Source organism: Macrobrachium rosenbergii, chromosome 56, assembly GCF_040412425.1.
Source record: "Macrobrachium rosenbergii isolate ZJJX-2024 chromosome 56, ASM4041242v1, whole genome shotgun sequence".
Taxonomy (NCBI): domain Eukaryota; kingdom Metazoa; phylum Arthropoda; class Malacostraca; order Decapoda; family Palaemonidae; genus Macrobrachium; species Macrobrachium rosenbergii.
Genome location: NC_089796.1, coordinates 21,863,092 through 21,887,275, shown reverse-complemented (window position 1 = coordinate 21,887,275; position 24,184 = coordinate 21,863,092). Strand labels below are relative to the sequence as shown.

The 24,184-nt window shown below is 42.2% G+C and overlaps 1 protein-coding gene across 1 annotated transcript in view; it reads right to left on the bottom strand.

Moving 5' to 3' along the window:
• The window catches only part of LOC136836117 (zinc finger protein 652-B-like), a 67,195-nt gene extending 44,642 nt beyond the window's left edge, over positions 1-22,553 (bottom strand). The window contains exons 1-3 of the mRNA XM_067100109.1: positions 22,273-22,553; positions 18,290-18,357; positions 14,595-15,169 (exon numbers count right to left, since the gene is read on the bottom strand). Coding sequence (XP_066956210.1) covers positions 14,595-15,169; positions 18,290-18,349 — 635 coding nt within the window. The 5' untranslated portion in view covers positions 18,350-18,357; positions 22,273-22,553. The remainder of the gene's footprint in view (positions 1-14,594; positions 15,170-18,289; positions 18,358-22,272) is intronic.
• Between the last annotated feature and the right edge of the window lie 1,631 nt (positions 22,554-24,184).

Sequence of the window (24,184 nt, the reverse complement as noted above, 5' to 3'; positions counted from 1 at the left end):
CTGGTAAACACCGAGATGTGTGTACAAACTGTACGGTTTACAAGTCTGACAAAAGATGTGTAACCAGAGCGTCGAAAGCGGGGACTGCCTGTACAATTACCTTAAGCTATACCTGAAAAGTTGGTATGTTAATTGGTACACATATGAGATCAGTAAAGACGAGGCACGGTTGTCAACTTGAGATATGAGAGGAAAATGGCTCCTAGGATGTTAGTGTTGTTGAGAGACAGATCGTTTACTAGCCCTCAAATTAATATTGAAAAAAAGCAGAGGAAGGTGTACTGGCTGCTAACAAGGCAAATGTTATCAAAAATGAAAATGCATCCTGGATAAATACTGATGGAAGAGAAACTCAGAGTTAAGCATTGTATGGGGGAACAGCACAGGGTGGAAAGCATGGTGGGTAAGCATTCACCAGACTGGCGCCCATCCTTGGGATGTTGCATTAATTGACTGACTGATTATCAGTCTCTGGCTAATCATCTGAACCGGTACAAATGTTCACCAAATATGAGGTACTGTGCAACAGCTGTAGGAATTACGAACTACATCACATCCCCTGACACAGCCAAGATATAGAGGGGAGAGTTTTGGTTTCAAACTCTAAAGTCATGAAAACCACATCTTGAACTTCCTCCTTAGGGATTGGGGACCATAAACTGGTTCACTCTAATATGAATTCTGACTCACTTGTATATAACCAAGAGTATTTTGAGCGCCAGGCATCTGAATTAGGATCAGGATTATTCATAAAAATTTACTAATATATTTTAGCAAAATTTGGCTCAAACTGTCAAGCAGTAGTCTCTCCAATGCCAGGCAGGGAAGGGAACTTCTTCAATGAATTGGAGTACAGGAACAAAGAAAGGCAAGAACTTGAGAATAATGTCGAGTACTGTACTGTTAATACAAAAGTTCAATTAATAATGGATGGAGAGGCTGAATGACAAAATTTTTGATAGTGCAGACCACATAAGAAAAATGACATTTTTATGATAAAATGATGTTTCATTATACTTACCAAAACAATGTAAAAGCTTTTATCTCTTAAAAATCGACACGTCCGAGATATAAATTTTCAAACTTTGTTTGGAACGCTGATATAATTGGCGGGAGACCCAACCCCACCGGATGTCGGTGAGGGTGGTGTGGAAGGCGACATACCCATGAACCCAGGTCAGTTTCATTCTCGGCATACACAATTAGTGAAAACCTGAGATAACGTCCTTTCGCGGGAGGAGGAGGTTTTACAGCAAGTGTTTTGGGTAAGTATAATGAAACATCATTTTATCATAAAAATGTCATTTTCATTATAATGACTTACCAAACACTGTAAAAGCTGATTCCACATTTAAGTGTGAAGGGCAGGGGATGAGGTATCAGTTATTGAAAGGTTACACATTAAAAAAAAAAAAAGAAAGGGACAAATCTAACTATGGGCATCTTAAGATCCCTACCCACAAAAAGGTAGAGTCACCTACCTGGTAGATGGGCTTTTGCAGGAGGTACTGCTGCTGGTTGAAGCTCCATTACCTGCAGAGGCATTGGGCGGCACTGCTAGCCACTCTGCTCCATAACAACCCAAGTAGTCAGGGAAGTACACCGCTGACTAAGACAAGGGGTGACTTTCCCTTTGCTCTTGCCCTGAGCAATTGGAAAGCAACCAGACTGAAAAACGGGTCACCACTGCAACCTAAAAACTCAGCAAATACATCCCCTTCCCTATACCCTCAGCAACTCAACTAGAATGGAGGGTACTCCAGGTGAACTGAGCACCCCAGCTTCCCATTAACTCAGCAAATAAAAACCACAGGGGAAGGAAGGATAAAGAACTCACCCCCAGTGTGTTCCCCTAAAAACCAAGCCAGCTACCTGATACGGGACCTAACACAAACAGGTCCTGATACGCACCTCGACCTCCCTAAGGTAGTGAGACGCAAACACTGATTTCACCCTCCAGAAGGTGCTCTGTGTGATCTGGCGAGAGTGACTTATTATGACGGAAAGCCACTGAAGTTGCATTGAGCGCACTTCATGAATGTGAGACTTGACTAGGCGTGCGCCCTGATGTTGATGTGTCTGTGCGCCTCTAAAATGAGTTCCTTGACGAAGAAAGCCAGGCATTCTGGATAAAGGTTTGCTGATCTTTCACTGAACACCACAGTTTAGAGTGAAACGTCCTCTGATGCTGGCTGCTCTGGCTAAGTAAGTGTTGATAGCTCAATAGGCACAAAGAAGCCTCCACCCTTGGAGGGCCAGCCACTTCGGGAGAGGTTCTGAATGGTAAAGGACTGAGGCCACGGTTGGAAGGAGACTCTGCTTCTGGCCAGAAAATTCAAGGTGAACGAGCAAACAGCATTACTCTGTGAAACCCACTTCCTGTCAATGGCCTGTATTTCACTAACCCTCTTTGCCGTTGCTAAAGTAACCAGAAAAAGGGATTTTAGTGAGGTCTCTAAGAGAAAGACCTTCTAGGTTGTTCGTACTTGGAGACATCAACCACCTCAAAACTATATCTAAATTCCAGGCAAGGGCAGGTTTTGTCTTAGCTGTGTCTAAGGACTTGAGGAGGTCTGTTGGTCTCGGTTATTTGATAGGGTCTAACCCTCTATGGTAGAAGACGGAGGACAGCATAGCTCTGTAACCTCTGATGGTTGATGGCACTGAATTTTCTTGAATCCTTCAAGTAAAATGAAAAAATCGGTAAGTTGAGTTATAAGACGTCGAAGAGGAGGAGATATGATATTTATAATAAAATAAAGTTTGTTCATACTGGATTGGCAGATAATATATATAGCTGTATTCTCCTGCACCTCCGACAGCCTTTCAGCTTCTCTGAAAACCCCACCGGGTCAGGTGGTTAGTACACAGTCCCGCCGCTGTCAGGCATCAGGAACCATTCCCATTTTCTAACTTTAGATTAACGCCACTGTCTCCTGAGGGGAGGAGGGAGGGCAAGTATGAATATAGGAGATCTCGCAGGTCCGGGAACAAACTTTATTTTATTATAAAAATATCATTTGTTCATGAGACTTACCTGCCAGAATATATATAGCTGAATACCACCTTTGAGGGGGTAGAGAGCTAAGAATAATGGAAAACAATTTAGAGATAAAATATTTTGCCCTACCAATAGCATAGCTGACTGAGTGGTTGAGCAGAGCCTGCTTCTGCTTTACTGAGACCCCAGCAAGGTAGTGACTATAAAGCTGGCGAGTGCCCTTGATGATCTGTCAACGGGGCGTGACCACAATGTGACTAGACCAGGGTCATAATACCAGGGGAAACGAGTATACAACCACCTAACCAGCACTTTAAGATATATGAAAAGATTGGGACAAACCTGACTCATCAATCGACCCACCAACCATAAAAACCAACAAACACAATTAAAAACCTCCTAAACAGGATTAAAGGGGATAGGAACAGAGTACCTCTGACCTCAAGGTTGTAGCAGCAGCAACGGTTGGTCCCAGAGAATAGCAATTTTCGCTTGCTACCTGACATCTCTAAAAGTGTGAGAGCGAAACCGATTCACCTCCAAAAGTGGCACTGATAATATCACTGAGCGCTTGTTTCTGGAAAAACTCCATGGAGGTTGCTAGATGTGCTCTCTAACTTCATGGCGCATTTGAAACAACTGTAGGGAGTCGTCGCAACAAGAATGTGCCTCCTTTTCCGGCACTTCCTAATGCAGAGAAGATGTTCTTCTGACATGGGATTAACAGGAATGTTGAACACCGTAAATTGTCCGAGGGACTCCTTCTGGTCCTGAGTCTCCTAAGGAAAACTGTAGAGCCCTAACAGGGCAAAGAACTATAAATTGCTGTCCAGCAAAGTTCCCAAGAGCCATTTAATTTCAAAAGATCGAGCAACTGTCCAGGAGAAGAAATCTTCACCGCCTGAAGGCAGGAGAGACCCCTTTGGGAGACAGAAAGCCTTTGAAAAGCTAGATTGTCCAGAGTCATCCCTTGAAGAATTACAAGGAACTGAAAGCTCACTTTTCTCAGAATCCTTACAGAGCAATGAGGAAGACTGGGTCCTTCTAGCAGCATCCCTTGAGATGCGGAATGAATTGGCCAGGTACAAGGATATCCGAAACTTGAGGTGTACATCCAAACCTTCGCAAGTAGAATCCTGGGAACATTTGGGGCTGCTTTCAAAAGATCTCAAGAGATCCCGGAACTGGTAAAACTCTGTCCTTGAAAACAAGATAAATACCTCCTGGAGTCCTGATGTACTGGAAAACAGAGGAAAGCATGCTCGAGGGTCACCATCCATAGTTGGGACTGCTAACTTGAGCTTTTCTCAAAAAAAGAGAGAAATCAGCTTATTTGGCTCAAAGAGGTCGAACTAAGAGAAACCCCCTTCTTCTGCACCAACCCTCTGAAGGCTGAACTTCGCTTGATACACTTTGAACAGAGGTGGCTCTTCTGGTCTAGCGATGGGCCCGTGCCAGGTAGGCCAGAAACCCCTCTGCCCGGACCAATTTCTCGCTTGTCTGAATGCAGTCAGATTCAGAGGTAAGGGAGGTTTTGATGGTATTCATTGCTGGGGGGGTTGTTTGATAGATCTGAAAAATCAGGTAGTTTAAACCTGGGAACGTTCCACAATAAGAGAATCTCCGAGAACCATTGGAGACTCACTGATTGGAGGAGCGCTATCCTTGTTCCTGAGAACTGTCGAGAACTTTGAAGCACTTCTCCCAGAATTTTGAACGGAGGAAAGGCAGGAAAAGACCCGTCCAATCCCAGAAAGATCGGTTGTAATCGCCACTGCTCCTGGGTCCAGAACAGGGGAGCAGTAGATGGAAAGCCTCGTTCTTGAGGTCGGAAGAGATCCACGAGAGGACGCAAATACAAAGATTCCAGAGGTCTCTCCTCCTGCTGATGAAGGAGGGGTCCACCTGGCCGGAAGAACCTGGTGGCGCTGAAATAGAACGGTCCGCCGTTAACATTCTACCCCCAGCAACAAATCTTGTCCGAGGATTGTAATGTCAGAGCTTGAGCCCAGGGGAGAAAGAAGAGAGCCGTCACAGGGAACTCCAGAGTCCCCATCACAGCCTGTTTTTTGAGGCGGATGCAATCCTGTCCTGTTAGGGAGCTTGTCCGGGAACAACTTGAATGAGCAGCCACCACAGAGACTCAAGAAAAGGAGTCTAGGAAGATGTGTGCCAATCCTGCTTGATGCTGATGCCAGGAAATCTGTTGCCCTTTCCAGGTTCCTGACACTTCCTTTTTCCCAGTGTTGCTCCCCAACCTGCCAATGATGCGTCGGAAAACAACACTAGGTCGGGGGCTCAGAAGCTTGAGAGATCCTTCCCCAACTTCACAGGATCGAGCCACCACTTGAGGGAGTCTTTATGAAGGAAGGATCTCAATTTTCTTCCAAGTCTTCCTTGTTCTTCCAGTTCTCCAGCAGAAAGAACTGAAGATGTCTGAGATGTAGCCTCCCAGAGAAAAACAAACTTCTCCCAGCGAGAAATGGTCCCCAGCAGACTCCCATCCATTCCTCACCGAGCATGTTTTTCTCCAAGAAGACCATGACTTTTTCAACAATGAATTTGCCTTTCTAGCGACGGAGACGCTAGAAAGCCGCTGACCCATCTGAACTCCCAGATAAACGATGACTGGGAGGATCAGATGCGATTTCTCACGTTGATCAGGAAGTCCCAGGACTTGCGTGAGATCCAGAGTAAAATGAAGGTCCTCCAGACACCTCAAAGGAAGAAGAAACGGATCAACCAATCGTCCAGGTAGAGAGATCCTGACTCCCGAGAGGCAACCACATCGCCATATTCTTCAAGAGAAGAGTAAACACCCCGGGCTGTGCAGAGTCCAAAGCAGAGAGCCCTGAATTGGTAAGTCTTGCCCCCAAGACAAAGTTTTGAGATACTCATCGAGGGATGAATCGGGGACGGAAGTACGTGATCTTGAAGGGGTCTGAAAAGACACCACCATCCAATCCGGGACGAAGAGCTCCTAAAATTGACTGAGACGTTTCCATCTTGAACTTGTCCTTCTGGACAAAGACGCTCAGCCTTGGACGTCCAAGACAGGTCTCCAACTCTGGATGTTTCGGAACCAGAACAGTCTGTTGTAAAACTTCGGGGATTTTGTGTCAAGACTCATCTCCACTGCCTCTTCCTCGAGCATTTGATCGAGAAGGTCGAACAGCATCTTCTGCTTGGCAGGGTGGTACTTGGGAGATAACCCTGGGGGTCGAAGACAAAGTGAAGAGTCAGAAAGAATTAGGTAGCCTCTCTACTACTTGGAGGGACCAAGAGTCTGCCCTCTCTCTCTCCAGGCTTGAGCAAAATGAAGAAGCCTGGCTCCTACTGGTATCTGAGGAGAAACGAGTGGCCCTCAGTGGGGACGACCTTGCCTCTGGGAGGGAAAACCTCTGCTCGAGGTGGTTTAGAAACTTCCTGTGGAAGATCCTCCACGAAAGGGCTGCTTCTTCAGCTTGCTGAGGCAAAGAAGACGACGAAGAAGGCGCTGAGGGACGCTTAGAGTGACCTGGAAAGGAGGTCTTGGGGCCTTCTCCTGAAGGCTGGAAGCGATATCCTTAACTAAGGTCTGGGAAGATGCTGAGAGTAGCAAAGGAATTGAAGCTCTCCTCTGAGATGGAGAAACAGGATTCAAGCAAAAGGAGCAGAAATAATGCTTTCTTTTAAAAGAGCTGGACGAAAACTGCGAAGTCAGATCTTCAGAGCCATTCTGACGGCCTTGTCCATGCACCTGCACGCTGGACAGTACGACTGGAGAACAGGCTCCCCAGAACGCCCAGAACCAACTAAATTAGCAAAGACCAGACACAAATCCAAAAAAGTTAAAGACTTGAAAGTCCTTTGAGGTGGTGGTCTGTTTCAGTGAGAGTCCAGGAAAACCCTAGAAGAGGACAAGTGGGATTCTCAGAGGCGTCCACAAGACTAGTAAAGTCCCTTTAGAAGTAGAGGGAACTGTCAAACCATATCTTCTCCTGTGTCGTACCAAATCTGGATTTACCTGACAACCGAGAAGGAGGCAAAGCAAAGAAGTCTTCCCTGATTCTTTCTAGTCGACATCCAGTCTTGAACTTTCTTAAAAGCCTCTTAGTAGAGAAGTGATTTCTTCATTTAAGAAAGCTAGAGATTTCTCGCCTGAGAGACGAAGCCAATTGCGACGGGGAGCGAGGAGCTGAAGCTTGAAAGGTTTCAGGAAATAAATCCTTAAACAGACAAGTCAGGTCTGATAATCGAAGAAGCAGAAGGAACAAGTTTTCTCATTCCGAGGGTTCTGACGGAAGAGGTTCTCTCAACTGGAGGGTCAGGAGAGCAAGGGAGGAAGGGAGTCCGAATCGCTAATACGCCAGCGGGACCTAATGTGCTTGGAGGTAGTGGCTACATCCTGAATAGCCTGAACAGAAGAAACGGGAAGTTGATCATCCAGAAAAATTGCAGGCGTAAAGCAACATCCAAAAGGATGAGAAGAGAGAACACGAGAGAGCGGAGTGAGCGCCCTGGCGGGAAGGCGCGCGCAGCCCGAACTGGCACGGAAGGGGATCGATGGAGCCGCGAAGTGTCCCAGGAAGCGCCGAGACACAGGGCAGGCGCGCGAGAAGGTGAGGAGCGCTAAGCGCTTAGAAACTGAACATGGCGCGATCGGGGAGAGACGTCAAAATCTTCAAAGAGAGAAGGAATTTTTTTAAACCTTCCTTAGGCGAAGACGAGAAGCTTCAGGAGAAGCAGCAGACCAAGACGACGGCCGGGGAGTGGGAAGGTCAATTTCTTCACAGGCAGATGCAAATTCACGACGCGGCCTGGCCTTCTACGATCCATAAGAGAATCCAGCTGTTGCATGCCTAACAAAATCTGCGTAGGGGACACAGCTCTCTTAGAAGACGGACTGAATTATGAGAAGGCGAGCGGTGAGAAGTCTTTTCTTTCTTCTTTCCAATGGGGAAAAGCTCTCCTGTCTTAGCGAGCAGCTAACCTCCGTAGAACGAAACTCTTCCGATGAGGGACTTCTCGAAACTTTCAGGTGACGAGCGTAAAACGTCCAGAGTGAAGAGACGTGAAGCGTCCTCTCCTCTCAGGCTTCGAGGAGGTCGAGAGTCCAACTGAAGGCCTCCTTCCAACCTCGACAAGGAGGACATGTCGGAGGACCCAGGAAGCATGGCCTTGCGGATGCGTGTCTGAGCACGATCCCTGCAGCCTGGGTGGAGTCAACAGGATTCGCCAAGGACGCCAGATCGGAGGGGAGTCCCCGTGAACCTGGCGCGGCTTTCACATGCCCTCTCCCCGGTCTGGGAGTTCGCAGAGGTCCAGGCCTAGAAGCACTATAGGTCGATCTGACGCCCCTCCACAACACTTAGGGGATTAACACACACTACACTTTGCGCTTGCAGGGCATTCACTTTATTTTCAAGAGCGAATAGACCAAGAACTAGAGTCAGAGCATTACTGCAACAACCTCAGGGGCCCGAAGGGGCAACACTCAGCGGGTTAGGACTTCCAAGACTGGCACAGGGTTACTAACGTGAGAAACTCCCCCTGGAAACCGAGATCCACAGAAACATGCTGAGGGAAGACCTCCCTCACCCTATCACGCCCACCCTACGCGCATAGGGATCTGTAGCTTCTTCCATTCTCCTCAGATAATCCCTCACATTCATTACAAACCCTGGATTGTCCACAGAACATTCCATAGCTCTTATGTTTCATACATAAAGTGTGAGGGCTCACCAAGCCTCTGGGAGTAGCCTCACTGCTCCAACCACCCAAGCTACAAACAGACTAGCTAGAGGAAGACATTATATAAAGAAAAGTCAAAGGCAAAAATCAAAAACGTCCAGAAAAGCGAGCAATCTTACAGATCCAAGTCGATACCAAAACAACCAAAATATGCTCAAGTGACAAAATATTGAAACTAAATGCGGAGGAACTGACAACCCAAGGTGCTGAAGTCCGGCGAACAGAGAAAATCTGAATAGAAAATGGGAATGGTCCAAATGTCCGCCCCAGCTCTGGAATGAAGTACACCATCCTGAATCCTGGCCGATGGAGGTCTGTCCAAATTTGAAATTCTGTCGGACCTTCGAGAAGGGAAGATGCAGAGACATAGAAATCTGGCAGATAAGTCTCATGAACAAAACTATTTTTTCTACACCAGTTCCTGAAGACTGTCCACTTGGATTGGTACAATTTGCAGGAGGAGTCCCTTCTGCAACTCGAACAGCTCCTGGGTAGCCTTTGCTTTGAAAAACCTCGACTCCATGACACCAACACAGTCAGAAGCCTGATCAGGCCAGCCGAGAGTGGAGCAATCCCTGGTGGAACTTCATTAGGTGGGTTGTCTGAGAAGAACATCACCTGAGGAAGAAGCCTGGGAAGTCTATCAGGAGATCTAGTGATCCGGGAACCAAACTCCTTCAGCTGGCCAGAACAGGGCAACGGAGGATCAGTTGACATTCTGATGGAATTTCACTTTGTTTATCACTTGCCTGATGAGCCTGAAAGGTTCGGAAGGCAGGAGCTAACAGGTTCGTCCAGTCTAAGAGCATGGCGACCACCAAGTGAGCGTCAGTGGGTCTGGAACTGGCAGAGCAGAACACTGGGAGACGATGGTTCTGGAGGTAGTGAAGAGATCTATTATGGAGAAGCCCCACGATTCCACAGATCTATGCAGGAGCACTTGCTGTTCGTGCAGGGTCCACCAGAGAGTCTAGTTCACGGCATGAGTTGGTCCACCAGGGCGTTCAGCTTTCCTGCACAAACCGAGAGAATAGCCCAAACTGCTGCTGACCTGCCCACAGAAGAACAGTCCCTGTAGCTAGAACAGATAGAAGGAAGCATTGCACTCATGTTTCCGGATGCAGGCTAGAGATCCGAACCAGTTGTCGGCGGAACAGCCACTGCTTGGCCTGAGATCGATCCTCGAAAAAGTCCTGGAGAGCGAGGGGTATGTCCACAGTTCTTGACGTTGATGGTCGGAGCCTGTTCGTTCAACCAAACTCACGTCCTGAGGTTGGCTAGGATGTGCTATCCAACGCAACTACTGGAGAAACATCTGCAGAGCTGGTTGTCTTGGGAAGAGATCGACCCTCCGATCCGAAAGCCTTTCCGCCATTTCCACCAGAGAAGAGCCTCTCTGACGTCAGGGAATGTTGAAGACCGTGGAGTCTGTTTGGGTCCTTCGTGTCCCAAGAGCGAAGAGGAAACACTGAAGGCCCAATGTGCAGAAAAAGGCCTAACTTTACAAATTGCGCCGCTGATTTACAGAGTTCCCAGGAGAGCCATCTACTGACGGGGAGGAGCAACTGTCTAGCGCAGGAGAAACACTCCATCGCTGAAGGCAGGAAGAGACCCTTTGATGGACAGGAAAAAGCCCAAAAGCTAGGGACTGTCCAGAGTCATCCCCAAACAAAGAATCCTCTGGAAGGAATTAAAGCTTGACAAACTAATCCCCGAGTTATCAGAATCCCAAAGGGCTGCTGGAGCTAATCTTAGGGTTCTGTGAAGGTCAGCCCATGCAGGCTGTCCCTTGATGATGAAATGGACGGCTTAGTCGTTGAGGTACAAGGGATCCGAACCTCCAGGTGAGCCATGACCTCAGGGCGAAAGATCCCACCGTAACACCTTAACGACAGTCAGCAGAGGCCTGAACTGGTAAACGGCTGTCCTGAAAACAAACCGAAGATACCTCCTGGCAGCCTTGATGTACTGGAATAGTGGGAACCACCTTCTTCCAGAGTTTAACGGGGGTCACCATCTAACGCCTGAGCATGCCCTGAAGGACGGAGCGGTTTGTATATTGTGGAAAACTTGGTTTTCACTTGGGCACATATTGAGCACTTACGTCGAGAACTGGCCTCCAACCCCTGATGACTTGGGGACTGGCAAACAGACGGTTGTAGAAAACCCAAGGATGACGTCCTGTACTTCCGATGACCGTTTTCCTAAGAGACTGGACTTGTCTCTAGGGCTTGAAAACTTGACTGAGCCTCCTGGAGTATGCTGTCAAGGAAATGGGAGAATTGGAGAGAGGAGGAGGTTGGGCGAACGGAAGGGTGGTAGCCTAGCTGAGCACTTGCACCACCCACTGATCCGCACCCTCTGTCTCTCCATTCCTCCCAAAGAGGCTGAGTCTGGCCCCACTGGCGCATGGAGGACAGGGTTCCACTTACTGGCATGACGACCTTGGTGGCTTTGAGGAGAACTTGACCCTGGAGTTGGAGCGGACCTCGAGTAAGGTTTGGGCCTGGAGTTAATAAACGGATGCCTGTTAAGCGGAGATACCATCTTGGTCAAAGGAGCGGGAGCAGGCCTGGTTTGTGGGAAGACATAGACAGATAGGATGTGACGACGCCTCTTATCCATGGCTGAAAGGACGCCTTTCACTACTGCTTGGGAAAAGGCCTCCTGTCAAAGGGTGCGAACATCAACGCCGCCTCTCGAAGACGTCACAGCCTTAGATAAGAAAGAGCACCAAGTTTCTCTCTCAGAGTGGCCATGGCGAAAAGGGAGGAAAGTTCGTCTGCTGCATCAAGCGGATAGCAATATCGCGCAGGAAAGGGAACCTGTGATTCTCCCAAGACGTCTTCTGCGACATTTGCCTGCTCCACCTGTTGAAACAGCTCCCATTGACCAATCGATAAAGCTGACAATCTCTAGGAGCTTGTAGAGGTTCCTGGAAAATGCTCCACATCTAGGGTCGAGAAAAGGTCTTGGCTGCCACGAATGAAATGCGTCTGAGGGGTCCACAAGGAGCCGAAGTCCCCTGTGCTGAAATTGCAGAGCCCAGTGAAGGGAGGGAAGTCTGTGCTGTAATAATTTTGCCTGCTTTTCGACAGCTTAAGAGGGCACGCAAACGACGATTTACCTGAGGACCTCTTAGCCTTCCAACCACGCCTCTACCTCCTTTAATGCTTTTTGAGGAGGTGGAGAGTACCAACTTGGGAAGGAAGAGGCAGGACCTTGTTTTCCCAGATGCAACGTGAAGTCGGAGAAGAGGGGCCGTCGGCTGAAAATGTTGAGGTACGACTGCAGCAGAAAGCTGAGTAGAGAAGCGTAATGGGGAAGAAGGCCCCCGAATCACTGAATCTTCCTCTTCACCAGAAAGAATCGTTCCGTACAAGATCGTCCAGGAGTTGAGGAGGAATGACTTCTGACCCCCAGGAATACCAAGGACTTTGGTGGACTACCTTTTCTAGCTTCCCTTCCAAAGAATAGACTGCTGGGAAGGCGGATGTAGCCAGCGACAGAGACACTTCCTGGGTGTAGGAGGAGGAGGAAGAGGCCTGGGCACTTGAGGCCGGAACTTCCTGGAGAGGGCTAGGCATCTGACTGCCCTAGGTGACCTGGGAGGAAGCCGCCTGAAATGTATCTTCTTGATCGGACCCCACACTGAGCAACCAGGTATAGGGGGCTGGCTGTCCTTTTCTTGAAGAGTTTAGTAACCCTAGGCAGGAATTATCCGAAGATTGCCTTTTAAGGGCCGAGGGTCTGATCCCACTTGCGATGACTTAGGAAGGGGGATCCAAGAGCTGGAATATGAAGACTGGAAAGATGAACTGCTGCCACTCACCTGAGGGAACTTAACCTCTAGGGTAGTGCCACTGACTGCGACCATCCTGAGGATGCTTAGACACCATCCTGGCGAATGTCGGCGATAGAGAAGATCGACGCGTCGATGGAAACACTCACGCCAACTTGCGCCCACTCAACCTCCTCCCGCCTCCCTGAAGCTTTTCGGACGCTTTGAAGGTGAGTCGAGTCGTTACTACTTTCAGCACCAGGCTAAGGCTTTCCCAGTGCCTTCGAGGCGAGCCTGCTCAGGGGCATTTTTGACCTTTTCGCCAGCGCCGACCGTCTTCTAGCCTCAGAAGGAGCGAGGACAGCCATTGCCTTTGCTCAAAAGATTCAGAAAACGAGACCGCCTGAAACACGATCGCGAACAACCACATTGTTATCACCAACACCAACACTGACGTCATCACCGACGCCAACGCCCGGACTACGGTGCGAGAACGCACTAAACTTAAGACCGACCATGAAACCGTTCATTTGCGCTTCCATTTGATTTCTGAAAAAGAACGGTTTTGATTTATCAGCCTCGGGAGGCTGGCTTTAGGAAACATACTGGGAAGGTGGTGAAGAAGAGGGGAATATGAGGGTGAAAGAGCAGTTAGAGGAGGGGTAGGAGAGGAGAAGGAACAGCCGGTAGTGGAGGTGACGCCAATGCCACCATCAAAGAAGATAGCCTAGCTTCTTTACGCTTTAAAGGCTTTCCTATCCCTATCCCTAACCAGCTTTACCTGATGGGAACTGTATGTTTGCTAAAACTCTGACTCCATCCCATACACTCACTGCATGTGTTCTCCTGGGAACACTCTGACCCCTACATGCTGTACACAAAGAATGACGGTCGTATTTAGCTTAATCCAGTTTGATGGAGCACAAATTCCCCTGCAAGAAACTCCTGGATCCCGAGGAGCTGAACTGACATAGCTACAATTCAGAGCTTAGCTAGATTGATAAATAAACAGGAAATTGAGTACTTCACCAAGGAGAGACCACAACCAAGTGCAACGCAGACAAAGGACACCAAACAGTTTGAGACAGACGGACGCGCGAGATGCGTCCCAAACGCCTGAGAATGAAACTGACCTGTCTATGGGTATGTCGCCTTCCACACCACCCTCACCGACATCCGGTGGGTTGGTCCCGCCAATTATATCAGCGTTCCAAACAAAGTTTTGAAAAATTTATATCTCGACGTGTCGATTTTAAAGAGATAAAAGCTTTTACAGTGTTTTGGTAAGTCATTATAATGAAACTAAAGTTTATGAATCTAAGGATGAAAAGTACTATATATTTATTTTTTATCTGCCTATTTAAATCAATGCTTCATATTTAATTCTTTTCATAACAGATTCTTTACAGCTGATCACCACTGAGAAATATTCAATTTCTCATCACAGTTTTAACATTGCTATACTGCTCATATTACTGTACAAAGTAATTTCATAATGAATACAAATACACTTTCCAACAAAATACTTTAAGCGTAACAAGATTTACTTGCATTCTTCAAATGCTAATTAAGTTTGTTTTGGTAACTAGTACATAGGCCTATAACCATACAATAAAGTAATCAAGAGTCCTAGGGACACTTTTTAACATTGTTCACTGATATAACCTTACAATCCCATTCATTACCCATTATTTACTTTTATCAAATTCAGCATTATCTTTTTAAAAAGTCATCCCTCACATCTCTCAATAGGTACAACTGAGCTAGTAACTACTCTTAATGAATACACTTTAATATGAGTGATCATGGCACACTTAAAAATCCTGAACTGAGGTTTCTGCTAATACACTGAAATTTACGAGACACTTTCTCAAGCAACTTCAGTACACAAAGAATGACATAAATAGCAGAAATCTCAGTGAGTTCCAATGTAAATCCAACACATTTCTGCTTAATAGCTCGAAAGTCTTTCAAACTACATAGCATAATACTTCAACCAAGCAATACTAACCAGTCTAGCCAAACTTGAAATACCATATTTTACAGAACAAACTCACATATAACGCTTAGGTAATTCACAAAACAAAGAAGAATATCAATAAACTTACATGGTCTTGATGGTAGTAACTTGGAGTACCATGGTGATGCTGGGAGGGAGGGGGTGGAGGGAGCCCCTGAGGTTGTGTGGGTGGATTTCGTGGATGAATGTGGTGGTGATGTGGATGCTGTTGGAGAGGATGTGAATGAAGATGCTGAGGTGGGGGAGGTGGAGGGGGATGGTGGTGATGTTGAGGATGCTGCTGATGTGTTAACAATAATGGCGTTGGCAAGGGATGCTGATGACCCGTTAGCTCAACCACACTGCTGCCTCCTCTGTCCGGAGGAGTCGGTGAGTGTGTTGTGTAGGCCGCCGATGAGGTAGAATAGACTGAAGGAGCTGTGGTCGAATGGGAAGACACAATAGTGTAGGATGATGAAGGGGGAGATGGTCTTGAGGCCGAAGAAGGGGTGGTGGTGGTGGAGGAGGCATTGGAGAATGTGTTGGAGAATGCAACAGAGAGAGCTTCATCATCATCTCCAACAAAACCCATCATGACACTTGCTGCGTCGTTCTGTAGCATTGATGCCTCAACCATACTCAGATCCTCACTCCCCTAGAATAAAAGTGCATGGAACTCATTACAAGAAGGTAAAATAACTTTAACATGAATGACCACACATCGAGGGACTGAAACTCTGAGCCTAATAATCAATTTTCATAGTAAAATGTCCAACAACTAATGACGTTGAAAAAAGCACTTAATTGCTAACCTCATCTATAAAACCTATGAATAAAAATAAATAATGAATGTTAAATATACATAATGTAATTCATATCTGATTAATCCGAGCTAAGCTATACAGGCAGTCCCAGGATCGGCGGGGGTTCTCTTCCGACAGTGTGATGATAAGTGAAAATCGCCGATAACAGAAAATCGGTGATTTTCGGCACTTATCAGTGCCAATTTTCGGTTATCGGCGCCTCTGTTAGGTATTCATCAGTGCTAATACCCAATTATTGGCACCGATAAGCAGAAATTTGTGTATATCGATTTGGAAAATCACTGATTTTTGTTGCTAGACAAGCACTGAAAACTAGATCACAGATAACTGGAGACTGCCTGTATATATATATATATATATATATATATATATATATATATATATATATATATATATATATATATATATATATATATATATATATATATATCGGAGATAACTAGAGACTGCCTGTGTGTGTGTGTGTGTATATATATATATATATATATATATATATATATATATATATATATATATATATATATATATATATATATATATATATATATATATATATATATATATATATATATATATATATATATATATATATATATATATATATATATATATATATATATATATATATATATATATATATATATATATATATATATATATATATACATACATACATACATACATACATATATATATATACATACATACATACATATATATATATATATATTAACTTTATCACATACACAATTGTTCTGTGCATTAGTAGAATTACTAAAAGGACCTCATTCAAACTGGATGGTATTTAATGGAGTTTTTATTCAAAAGTTACAAGCTTTCTTGGACAAACAGTCCACATTATCAAATATCCGCATACAATGAGCAAACGCATAGTCCGGCTGTATTTATATCTGTGTGCTGGGTACTTTTAATCCTATAATCGCCTAGCTCTTCCTGTGTGACCTCCACCTCTCTTGACCTTGGTCTTTCTCTGATCCCTGGTTCCAGATGTCCGTTTTCCGTGCGTTCTCTTGCGTTTTTTCTGTTTCCTTGCTACTGTGGGGTATACGATTTTTCTAGATATGCTGTCTTCAAAGCCGTTTTCGGTGTTCCCTGCCATCGTGTTGTTGGCGCAAGTTATGAAGGCGTTCTCTACAACCAGTCTAGATGTTTTGTTGGTGTTCCTGTACAGAAAACTCATATTTTCCCAGTCTATTCTGTGATCATTTTCCCAACAGTGTTTGGCAACTGCCGACGTCTGATTATAATGCCTTATGTTCTGCAGATGTTGTTTGCTTCGCTCTTTACATGATTTGCCAGTTTCGCCAAAGTACCCTTCTTCACAGTCTAGACACGCTGCCATATAAACCCCCTCTAATCTCTTCCCCCTCTACCGACTTTTGTTTCTAACTATTTTATTCCTAATGGTGTTTTTGTAGCTGCCTATCAATTTGAAATTATTTAGCTTCCTGTTGATGGGTGCAATAGAGTTGTTGTCCGGACTGTAATTATTTTCTTTCCTACCAAATGTTCCTTTTCAATCCTTTCCCTCTCCCAAAATAGTTTTCCTTGCTTTGATATGTGCCTACTCCCACCAATACTTAGGGTAGCCTAATCTCCTAAAACTCTCCCTCAGGTAATTCAACTCTTCGTCTAAAAATTCAGGACTGCAAATCCTATAAGCCCTGATGGCCAACCCTGTCATTAATCCTATTTTTATTTCTTTCCTATGACTGGAGAACCTATGTATGTATGAATTGGTGTGTGTCTTCTTCCTATATACCTTGAATTTTAAATTCTCCCCTACCCTCTTGACCAGGACATCCAAGAAAGGAATTTCTCCTTCCTTCTCTTCTTCTAATGTGAACTTGATGAACACATCAAGTTCAACATCTGCAGAACATAAGGCATTATAATCAGACGTCGGCAGTTGCCAAACACTGTTGGGAAAATGATCACAGAATAGACTGGGAAAATATGAGTTTTCTGTACAGGAACACCAACAAAACATCTAGACTGGTTGTAGAGAACGCCTTCATAACTTGCGCCAACAACACGATGGCAGGGAACACCGGAAACGGCTTTGAAGACAGCATATCTAGAAAAATCATATACTCCACAGTAGCAAGGAAACGAAGAAAAACGCAAGAGAACGCACGGAAAACGGACATCTGGAACCAGGGATCAGAGAAAGACCAAGGTCAAGAGAGGGTGGAGGTCACACAGGAAGAGCTAGGCGATTATAGGATTAAAAGTACCCAGCACACAGATATAAATACAGCCGGACTATGCGTTTGCTCATTGTACGGATATTTCTGATAATGTGGACTGTTTGTCCAAGAAAGCTTGTAACTTTTTGAATAAAAACTCCATTAAATACCATCCAGTTTGAATGAGGTCCTTTTAGTAATATATATATATATGCATATATATATATATATATATATATATATATATATATATATATATATATATATATATATATATATGTATGTATGTATATATATATATATATATATATATATATATATATATATATATAGTATATATATATATATATATATATATATAGTATATATATATATATATATATATATATATATATATATATATATAATATATATATATATATATATATGTATATATATATATATATATATATATATATATATATATATATATATATATATATATATATATATATATATATATATATATATATATATATATATATATATATATATATATGTATGTATATATATATATAGTATATATATATATATATATATATATATATAATATATATATATATATATATATATATATATATATATATATATATATATATATATATATATATATATATATATATATATATATATATATGTATATATATATATATATATATATATATATATATATATATTATTATAAAGAATTATAACACTTACAATAAGGCCAATGATCTGTGACTCTCCCTCCAGCACCCCTCCATCAGGCAATGCCTCCATGACCACACCTGAAATAGAAAATAATATTAAATTCAGCTCTTTGTCATAGTAAAAAGAAACCGAGATTTTCCAGTGTCAGCACTGCAGTTTTGAAACACACAATCCACTGTTACAAAATAATCTTAAATTCCAACTGGGGCTTAATTAAACAGAATTTTTGTTGATTGGGACTCGCAATAGTCATTCTAAGACAGATGAACATCAGTAAAATGACTTGAAATAACCAAATCTTTTGTGGTTTACTCTAGCTATTACCAAGCTTCACACATGATACTGTACTAAAGTAAATAGGAAGCAGTCACCCTCAATTTTGCTTCAACTGTAGCGAATCAGTCCTTGGTATGAGATATACTTAAAACTATGAAAAACTTGCTAAGTAATTTCTGATGATCTTATTCACGTATATCAACACCCAGATTGCCTTGATGATAGTGGTTTGTGGTATTTTGTGAATTTTTTTAAGGTATTTCTTTAGTACTGTATATCTTTTGGACCTGAGGCATCCTTTGCCATACGTCATTACTGTGAGTACTGTTTTCCCTTGGTCTTGTTTTTCTGTATGTGATTTCAATTTCCTAGTTGGCTTTTAATCTGGGAACTGCTTTTTTGGGCGTTCATATTGAACTTACTTGTGTCATTGGCATTTAATGAAATTATTTTCTATAATGATTTTTAATCCTTGTAATTCTTGTTGTTATGCATTTGTCTTTCTAGCTTGATTCACAATAATGGGTTATCTTCAGTTCTCTCTTTTATGGTCTCAAGTTTCGTTTTCTGCAGAGACTCATTTATGTTTATTTTCATGCCCTAGTCAAGTTTTTTTTCTTTTGGCTTTACTGATTTACTGCTCTGTAAGTTCTTTTGATCCTTTGTTACTAGAGCTTGTCTGTATGTAAGGATTTTCATTAATGCTAGTGCCTATTTTGTCACAGACAGCAGTGTGGATTTACCCAGTATGTGTGAATAGGTCTACATTTACAGGTTTGCTTTCTCCTGTTTATAATGATCCTCTTCTCTTGGGTCTGCAGTACTTTTTCGACATGTGAAAGTTCTATCCTAAGGAAGCTTGCACATCAAGTTAATGGTCTTGTCCATTTCTTCCCTTTTATTTTTGGAATTAAATTAGGAATAAAACAGCACCTGTACTAGTCCTGTCATCTTCTAAAAATTTCTTCTACGAAAATTTTGAAGGCACCAAACCTTTATACCTTCATAAGCAAGAATCATAGAGCAATTTCTGGTGTTAGACCTCACCAACAGTGTTCTATACCTGTTTTATCTCAAAACAAGTCTTTCTTTAATAAATGTTTGGCTTTGAGAGATTTAAAGTTTCTAACTTGTGAGACCCTAGAATCAAACTGCAGCCACAAAGTATTACTGATTCAAACTCAATACAAGTGTTACTTCAATGGAAAATGTCACTCCACTGAAGTCAGCACAATGTAAAACACTTACAGAAAATGGCAACCAAAGGCAAATCTATGTTTTTATATGCAGATAAAAACACAACAAGACACAATCATCCATAATTAGAATCTCAAATCTCAATTCCTGTAATACGTAACTCACAATGACTCGGGTGATTTGGATTTATCAGAAGGAAAAAAAAAAATCTCCACTACCTTGAAAAGCTAAAAATAATGTATATACCATACAAAGGAACCCTGCATACAGACAGGGCCATAAAGTGAATCCCACTGATTAATGTGCCAGATTGTACAGCACAGTTACTTTTCAGATGAAATAGACTTGCTTGTTGTACTGTAAAATTGGATTCAGGCGCCTCTACAGGTACTGCAATGGCCATGGCCTATGTTTTGGGTAAGGTTGAAACTTTTTGTCTATTGCATTCAAATATATATATTTTAATTCCTAAGACTTGGCATTCTTATTTGTCTTAGAATAAAATTTGTATAAGAACTATATTGCACTTTATGCTGATTTACTCTAAAATAAAAAATTTTTCTAACATGAAAAAATCTCTTGACAAAACTGTATGATGTGATCTGCATACTGGTCACTCAGCATTTTTTTTTTTAACTTTAAATTAACCTGAAGATTACGTATTTTATTCCATGCACTGTAAAAAGTAAAAAATTTTATTTCACCTGAGCAGCAGGTAGTCTGAAAAGCAATATTTTATAAACAGTATTCTGTACAAATCTTCCATACACTGCATTGCACTAGATTTTACGTGAAATGTTGAAAGATGCCTTAAAGTACAAAGCTACACAACAGAACAACTTGATATTTACCTTGGAAGAAAATAAAGTTGAAAAATAAGACTGTTCAACACTGAAAAAGATTCACCTAACATTCTGGCTACTTCATTGGTCATTTAAAATGGCACACGAAAAATTCTGAAACATTAGTTCTAACATGGCAAGGTACTAAAACGCTGTATTACTTTAAAACTATTAAGGTGTTTTTATGCTTACCTATTTAAGAGACAGAGCTTTAGCAGTCAATGTTCACCACAGTAGCTGTCCTAAGGACTTCACCATTTTTTTCTCCTCATCACCACTACACTCCGTCATTTCTTTCCTTTATCTTTTGTCAAAGAGCTCACTAATGACCAGGAGAGATTCCACTTAGTCTCATTACCATACTGGGAAGAAATGAGTTACTGAATAATGGGCTAAGGCTCAGCAACTCGTTATGCTACAACGCACGAACACAACGAAGAAACTTATTTCATTCATAACCGAGTTGCTACGCTACCATACTGACAAACTGTCATTTTATACTGCCTTACTGGCCTGCCATAGATGGTGAAATGTCCTCTGAGGTTGATTTACGCGCAAAGTGCCAAACTTTAACTGTATTACATGCCAATTCTGCTATTGTTAGTAACCACAAAGGAATAATAAAACTGAAATGATCACGGTCCTGAAACATTAAAATGAAAAATTTTGTGTACTTGACCTACATTATATATAAAGTAAGACTTTCAAGATTAGCTTTAATTATTTCAAAAATATAATACTGCAAGTCAAACAATGAAGGCAGGTCTTGAAACAATACTCAAGAGACTGATGAATTAATTTTTCTGGATAACACACGTGGTGAAAAACTTACATTAAGCGGACAGGTGCTACTGGGCGTGGCATGTGCTTGCTTGGCAAGCACTAGAAAAATCTTGAAGAGATATCATTACTGGCACTATTAACACCATGGACATATTAACCTACAGGTGGTGGTTCCATAGCTGTAATAAATGCATTATAGGTCTGAAACCAGATTGCTGTTATGACTTAAAAATGCAACTGGAGGCTATATGAAAATTAATTAGCCCACCAATTTAAAGTTTTCCCTGATTTTGCAAAAAATGAGGCCTAGGGCATCATTCATCCTCGTCATATTCAGTACATGATGAAATACGACAGGAATTTGCCGTAAAACATTAAATTTAATAAACTGATGGAAAGGTCATTGAGTACTTTGACCATGTTCCACCAGTATAAACGTCTGAAAGCATTCAAAACAAACGTAAACCTTGACTTTCAAGGTAAATAATGCAGGTATTTCAGCTGGAAGTCAATAAATGCAACCGGGGGTGAGAAAAAAGGGTGTGCGAAATAAGCCTACTGCGAAAGGTACCGCCCCATAGGCCTACTCTGCCTAGCAACAGCACTTCGCCATAATGGCGACACCGCATAGGCCTACAACTTCCCTTCCGATATTCCTCATTTCCGACAGATGCCCTTGTTTTAACTTTGTTTTCGCTCCACCAGCCTCATTTTATCGCTCCAGTCGAGTTGAAATCGGCAGACATCGCCTCTTATTAGTAATGATCAGAGCTGAAGTGGTTGAAATGATATATGATGTTTATAGGATGCATTAAGCCTAACATTCTTAGTAATTTAGGCCTAACAGTTTTTGGCAGCAGAATTAACTCTTTTCAGGAGCAATGTCACACTCACCTCCCTCCTTCAGATGTTAATGCACTCTCCCTTTGCAGTATTAAACACTTTACACCGTAACGTAGACATTAATAAGACTAAAAAATCCCGACGTATTCCCTATGGCGTTCTAAGCCTAACGATTTTCGCCCCACAATGCATTATGCGGCGGTAGGTTTAAATGGCCGTGGGTCGCGTTTTCCCTTCCTCCGCTTCATATCATATTCAGTTTATGTTTTTTGTTATTTAGCATGCCGTGACCCCATGCGCAATAAACGGGGGAGACCAATCAATAAAGAACTGCATGCATTGACAAATGGTTGGGTTTGATGATCACCTTACGATAATATTCGAGGTAATTTCCATATTTTCTACCCGATGTCCGAGAAATTTCCCATCCCATCCACGCGACTGCCCTTTCCTGAAAAGGGGTATCAGTCCATAAAAAATGGGATTTATACAACAATAGCAAAAGAATTGTAAAAGTAAGACCGTAAGTTATACAAAAGGTACTGAATTATAAATTTACTATTTGACCGGTACGTAACTCCCAACAAGTGACTGTGGGTCAAATATGTCAGAAATCAAACATCGTACGTTGCAACATAGGAAAGATTCTCACCTAATTTTTTCATTAATTATGTTAATATTTGTTACGAATATTTCAACACATATCCATATTATTACCCCTAAGTAAATAATATTGAGTACATGGAAATGCCTGCATTTAATGTGTTATAAGGTCTGTAGTTCGGAAAACAGATTTTTTTATTATTAAATAGACATATTTTTCGTTTAATATAAAATGCACTCTCCCAAATTTTGAAATGCAGTTGGGAATTTGAATATTAGTTATTAGCGTGTATGAATCTAAAAAGAAATGATTAAACAAACGATTTTTCGTTGCTCTAGTTTTTTTTATTCGCTAATACGAATTTTCTTAAAAATGACAGCTCTTTGATTTATTGTGCATTCACGCTCGTTTTTTGTCTACCTGGCTACTACAGATAGTTTTACTCCTTAATTCGGATAAAATGAATTACTATTGGGTCTGAAGTGAGCCAAAATTAAATTAAGATTGTGGCTTTTTATCGCAGTTGGTAAAATATAAAGTTCCGGGCTGAGCGCTAACTCACATCGGTAGAATGCATTTCACCAACATAGGCCTATGATGACGATTTCGAAAAGTACGGCGAAAGATGAGATTTTTCACTAAATTTTTCTTATAGATTTTAATTTTGAATCCAGATCACTAGTAATAATCTTTTGCTATAATTTATAAAATTTTATTTACATCAAAACCCCAAAGGAACCATCGGATAAGCAAACAGTCCTCCCCCACAATTTTTTCTTCTTCCTCCCCGGGGGGGACTTTCGCTCTCTATGACCCCAGAATAGCGAGCGTTTGGGTGATATTGGTGTTTGTTCATTAGACTGAGAGGTTTAATATTATTTTATATTTACGTTCAACGTAAAATAATTAAATATTATACTTTTATATTTTTATTATTCGTGATTTAATAACTAAAATAATACCAACTCTCGTTAGAATGTAAATTGTTGACGAAATACCCGAATAATCCATGAAGACCAGTTTCTTGGCGTTCCAATATGGTTCGTGAGCCTAGAAACTCGCACATCAATGCCATAATGCAGCTTTAACCTTCAAGGTCATATGACGCCCATTGAAAACATTTGTTTATTTGTGTACTTGTTTTCTCGTGGAGTCTTCATGAAGTAAAATTTCACATTTCTGTAATAAGTCCGTAAATCCTAAAGGAATATTAGACTTTTTTCATATCAAACAGTCCAGTTATTGAAAGTACTGTAGATATTTCAAATAAAGCCTTCCCGATGATGTCAAATGCTCTTCCGTCGTTGTCCTGTGAATGTGGAAAGCGGATGTTTTGCTTGGTAAGTTGTGTGTGCCACA